At 45.0% G+C, this 6000-nt stretch overlaps 1 protein-coding gene across 1 annotated transcript in view; it reads left to right on the top strand.

Moving 5' to 3' along the window:
* Positions 1 to 2743: 2743 nt before the first annotated feature.
* DPYS (dihydropyrimidinase) overlaps positions 2744 to 6000 on the top strand; it is a 103572-nt gene continuing 100315 nt past the window's right edge. Inside the window, exon 1 of the mRNA XM_068237823.1 lies at positions 2744 to 3100. Within this exon, the coding sequence (XP_068093924.1) occupies positions 2846 to 3100 (255 nt within the window). The 5' untranslated portion in view covers positions 2744 to 2845. The remainder of the gene's footprint in view (positions 3101 to 6000) is intronic.

The following is a 6000-nucleotide window of genomic DNA, read 5'->3' as shown; positions in this document are numbered from 1 at the left end:
GACAGCCCTGCTGATCTATTTAGCTGCGGTAGTTTCTGAATAACACCAGAAACAAGCATGCAGCTAGTCTTGTCAGATCTGACAATCATGTCAGAAACACCTGATATGCGGCATGCTTGTTCAGGGTCTGTGATTAAGAGTATTAGAGGCAGAGGATCAGTAGGACAGCCAGGTAACTGGTATTGCTTAAAAGGAAATAAATATGGCATCCTCCATATACCTCTCACTTCAGTTGTCCTTTAATACATTTCTTCCCAGTATGTGACATGGGACAGAAGTACTAGATAAAAGTTTAGTGTGTGTGTTTGGATGGCCAGTCCAATCACCCAGACTTACGAGTTTTCATTTACAATAGTAAGAGGAAATTCTACTTATAAACCAATTCCATTCACCCCAGCCTCAATCAGTATAAAGTAAGACATAATGAGATTATTACTAGCTTTCACACAGTTTCTGTACTTTTTCTATATTCTTATGCTGGGAACACAACTAGTTTTCATAGGATGATACAATTTGTTTACATCATACTGTTTTGTCATTTGACTCATTTGAGTCATTACCATACAGTTTCTAATAATTTGTCATATTCCTCTGCTTGTAGGTTGTCTGTTCTTGCTTAACCTTTTGGGGACCGAATGTTTAACTCTTTCAGGCAGATAAAGAAAAAAAGCAACACAGCCTAGTTATTTGTGTGCTTGGCACTGTACATACACATGTCTTTCTCATCATGTCACATGTCACCTCGGTTGTCCTTTAATTATCTACTGCTGTTTATGACCTAGTCTCTACTGGGAAAATACCTTGGGCTGTCTTATTTTTTGTTGTTAAGATGGCCACTAATGATCCAATCCTTTTCATACAATTTTACAAAATCTATGTAGTATAAAGGTGGCCACTAACAGTCCAATTTCTAGCGAAAAATCATTTTACGATCAGAAATTCTGATTGGATTGGTTGTAAATAATCTCTGTTGATGGGCACAATGGATTATCTATGATTATAAAAACAGTTGTCTGATTAGATTTTTTCCGAACCAAAATTTGGATTTTCTTTCAGGTCGTGATATATAGAAAGCAAAGATTGGTTCGTTGATGGTATAGTGAATAATTTCACTTCTGATCGCTCAAACATTTTTTCGCTATAAATTGGACCGTTAGTGGCCCCCTTAAAGTGATCCTTAAAGTGATCCTTAAAGTGAATGTTTACCGGTTTTAAAAACAAAAAGTCAGATACTCACCTAAGGAGAGGGAAGGCTCGGTCCTAATGAGCCTTCCCTCTCCTCTCCCAGTGCCCGGTCCCGCGCAGGATCCCCCGTGGCAGTATTCGACCAGTTCGGTCAAATACTGCCACTTCCGCATGCCGAAGGGAGCTTTCGGAAGGCTTCGGGAGCACTCGGGCTCCCGATGACGCGGCCGCTCCATACTACGCATGCGCGAGCGCCCTCTATGACGCGCTCGCGCGTACGTAGTATGGAGCGGCCCGTCTTCGGAAGCCCGAGTGCTCCTGAAGACCTCCGAAGTCCCTGCGGCGGCGGACGCGAACGGGGGAGCCAGCGCAGCACCGAGGGCACCGGGAGAGGAGAGGGAAGGCTCATTAGGACCGAGCCTTCCCTCTCCTTAGGTGAGTATCTGACTTTTTGTTTTTAGAAACGGTACCCATTGGCTTTAAGTCGATTTAAAAAAATGAGATTTACTCACCTGGGGCTTCCCTCAGACCCCTGCAGCTGATCGGTACCCTCGCAGCCCCGCTCCGATGCTCCAGGACACGCCAGCGAACACTTCTGGTTTGGCCGTCACCGGCCGACAGGCATGGGAACGCAAGTGATTATTCGCGTTCCCAGCCATAATATCGCCCCCTATGCTGCTATTGTGGGAAAAGGTGAGTTTCTGTTATATTCTACAAAAACTGGAATAGCGTTACTTGAGATAATTACAGTGGAAACTTGTACGTGTATACAGGAGAGTTCCAAGATAGCTGACCATCTGCATTCCAATGACTTCAGTTTTCCCACAAAATTAGGTTTTCGTCCACATTATATAAAATATATAGTTATCATAGGACATAATGCTAACCTCTTATTGCAACATGGTCTTATAACAGTATATTTCCTCAACATGCATAACTAGTGATAGGGGCATGGTTGGGGGTGTGGCAGGGGAGTGGCTTAAGTGTCCCTCTTTCTTATTTCAAAAAGTTGGGAGGTATGCTGTTACTTCATTTGGTGACATGGCATGTTTCATAAGATTGCTTCATTAATATTTGGTGTATGGCAGGTTTTAGACCTCTTTGCGCTGTTTTACATTTCCCACATGCAGAGCTGCGTAGTTACCAGAATAGTAGCACGGACTGTTGAAAGCCAAATTGCTAGAATACCTTTTCTATACCAGTCTTATCACCCTCTAACCAGTCTGTTCACAGCTCTTTATTGGATCACTGAAAGATAGCAGGCACTTTATAGCATGGCTGGGACTTCACCTGCACGATCTAGCATTGCTTTACAGTTCCAGATAGAAGATAGAGGCTGTAAATGATCCACTTCTTATTGTCAGAGGCCCAGCTAGTACAGTAGTTAATCATACATTGCTGTGCTGTAGGTATGGAGGCTGTGTAGTCAGTGATAGAAGAGGAGGAGTTACAGTCAGGGATTTCCATTACATTTAAGGAACGCTGTGGCATGTGCAATATCACATAACATTGAGAGGCCTGGAGTCCAGCAGGAGACACAGACTCAAAGCACTAATCTTGCACAGCAGTGCAAGAAGGGGACCTGCAACTTTTTTAATTTTGCTTTATTCAGATTCCGGGGTTATTACGGCAAAAAATAACTTTGGCAACTTTTGGACCAATGGCTTCAGATCGGATATTGATCAGAGGAGGTAAAATTGTAAACTGCGACGCTTCTCGGTACGCCGATGTGTACATCGAGGATGGAATCATAAAGGACATTGGGGATAATCTACAGCTGAACGATATCATTGATTTGAAAGTTATAGACGCTACAGGCAAGCTGGTCATCCCTGGAGGCATCGATACCCATACTCACCTACAGTTCCCATTCATGGGCACCTACTCTGTGGATGACTTCTATATAGGAACCAAGGTAATGAATTATTTCTGTAACATTTATAGCCGAGCATTGGAATTATTATACCATCCAGTAGCTAAAATGAACCTAATATTTCATATAACTATACGTTCTGCTGGGCACCCTCTCAACAGACGCACCTGTTGTCTCTACCCCCCACCCGTTAGATTGTACGCCTCTGGCAGGGCCCTCCTCTCTAGTGTTTCCAGCTTGATTATGCAAGCTCACTGTCTGACGCCCATAGCTGAATTTGAGGCAAGACCACAAGGGCCATGGCCTAGAGCACCAGACAAGCAAGGGGAGGTAAGTGGGCGGGCACACTCAGGCAGTAAAACTGCCAAACATGCAAACCACAGTGGTCAGAGTCCCGGTCTGTGGTCACACTGCTTCCACAAGGAAAATCAGTCGAGCACAGCACAGTATGGAGGAAGCACAGGGCAGGGAAGCATAGGACAGGGGTGCTCAAGCCCAGGGTAGACACAGTGGGCAGGGTGAGGTTGACAGTGGCGCGCCTTGGGCAGTAAGATGTACAAGTGCAGCCCTGCTGTCAGCCTGACACCCCTAACACAGACTATTTTAAACAAAGACACTGAGCTACTGTTATCAAATCATTTGCAAGATCATGTTTTGTTGTGAGCTCCTTGTATGTCCTACCTTGTATGTTAGCCCATTTATCTAGTGTGCGGCGCTGCATAATATGTTGGCGCTTTCTAAGTACAATAAATAGTAATAATAATAACTATTATTATTGGTTTAAATAGCACCTTCGTCATCCATAGCGCTGTACATAGAAACAAACATGAGTGCATAAAAATACATTTTTGTTTTACGTAATACAGACTTGGTAGACAGCTTTAATGTTACATAGACAAATACACGGTGACCAACAAAATGTTCAACAAGTCATAAAAAACAAAAGATAGAGAATCCTGCTCTTTTACAGCTTCCTGTTTAGATGTGCTGCCACTAGTAGACACACTTGTGTGTATATAACTTGTGTGTATACACTGAGTGGCCAAAAATTAGAGACATGCTCTAATAACGAGTTGGTCCACCTCTAGCTCTGATCATAGCCAACATTCTTCTCGGCATGGACTCAACAAGATGCTGATACCATTGCTGAGGAAGGTTGGCCCATGCTGACATAATGGCAGCTCTTAAGTTAGGTCAGATTGGATGGGGGTGTTCCCAAGCTTTGGAGTGATTTTTCGGACTTTGTCCCACAAATGTTCAATAGGACTGAGGTCAGGGGACTGAGCTGGACATGGAAGCAGGTTAAATTCTGATTTATGTTCCTCAAACCAATTTGAGAACGATCGAGCACAGTGGTAAGGGCCCACCATAGGTGTTTTTTTCTATTTTCCTGTGATACCAAAGGGTCTCCAGCTGCTAAAGCCCATCCAAATTCATCTAATTGTACATTGGGATATGCTTTGTGATGCACCTGCATTGAATTCAGCTGTATTTTGTTATGTTACCCTACGGTCGTGTTGTCGTGTTGTTGCTACTGTCCTTTCACCTCCCTCGTTCACCAGCCTTTTTCGACCAGGAAAGTCCTTACTCTTGAAATTTTTTTCCTCGTCTGCCACACGTGCTGCAGGTTGAGTGTAGTCTGTGGTGTTTCTGCATTGTTGACACTTTGGCCTTGGGGCCCACAGGAGCTGGTTCAGCCGCACATTACGGTCACAAGTGATTCCAAAAGCCTTATGCTAATCAAAGTCAATGGAGGTGAGCCCAAAGGAGCGATTGTGATTACTCCAAATTACAATCATGGGTCCTGCAGCATTTTTGGAGCATTTGCGCTCCAATACAATGGATCACCCTAGCATTTCCTCCTCTACCCTGGCCCATTCGCTACGTATAAGCACAATAGGAGTAAAGTAGCGCCCAGGTATGAATAAAACTAGGGCAAAACCAACAATAAAATCCAAAGAAGGGGTGAGATGGCTTACCTCAAAGACAACAGTCACATAAGACAAAAATATTTATTTTAGCACAGGCAATGAGTTTCACAAGTCCAAGTTCAATTCCTCAGGCCAGTAACAGTGCCAGCATATGTGAGCCAACAGATTTCGAGCACTCAAAGTGGCATGGACGGAGGGGAGGAAGAACGAGTGAAGCCCAGCTTACACTGGCATAAAAAATGGTCCACTTAACTCTGCTAAACGAACCGGATCTTAACAGAAGTGAATGGATCCCTAGGTCAGTCAATAGGATCCGTTCACATTGCTCCATTAGAACGGATCCGTTCAGCACGTTTCACCAAATGGACCCCAAGTTTGGGGAGGTTTTGATAATTCGGAGTGATAGATGTGTCGCTGACCACACACTAACAGAATGGATAAAAAACTGTTGCCAAATAAAAACTGATCCATTTCATGGATCAGTTTTGACATGGATCAGTTTTCAAGCCAACCAGTGTGAACCGGACCTGAGAGAAGAGCAGGAAGACAAGGGAAGGTAATGGAGGAAGAAAGAGAGACACTTATCTTTGGCCCTTACTATGTATATTTTTGACGTATGAATGGCTAAAGGTAGAGTGACCAGACGTCCCAGATTCGGGGTCCGCTGTCCCAGGCAGCATGAGGTCCCGGGAAACGTCCCGCTTTTAGCAGCGGGACGTCCCGGCCTCGGGACTCTGGCCACTGTATTGCATGAACTGGCTGCGGCGTCTATAGACGCTTTGCCAGTTCATTGCCTGCAGCCCCGCTCCAGCCTCCTTAGTCTTCCGGTGTCTGTTCCGACACCGGCAGGCGAGCAGGGCTACGGCAAGATGGCTGCCGAAGCCCTGTACTGGAGACTATTTGTGTCTCCAGTACAGGGCTTTGGGCGCCATCTTGCCTTAGCCCTGTCAGTGCGGGAGACGAGCAGGAGGAAGGTGGTCCCGGGAGCAGCGCGCCAGAGGTCAGAGACTT

Source organism: Hyperolius riggenbachi, chromosome 5, assembly GCF_040937935.1.
Source record: "Hyperolius riggenbachi isolate aHypRig1 chromosome 5, aHypRig1.pri, whole genome shotgun sequence".
Taxonomy (NCBI): Eukaryota; Metazoa; Chordata; class Amphibia; order Anura; family Hyperoliidae; genus Hyperolius; species Hyperolius riggenbachi.
Note: the sequence above shows the minus strand (reverse complement) of the source record. Positions and strands in the feature narration are given on the sequence as shown.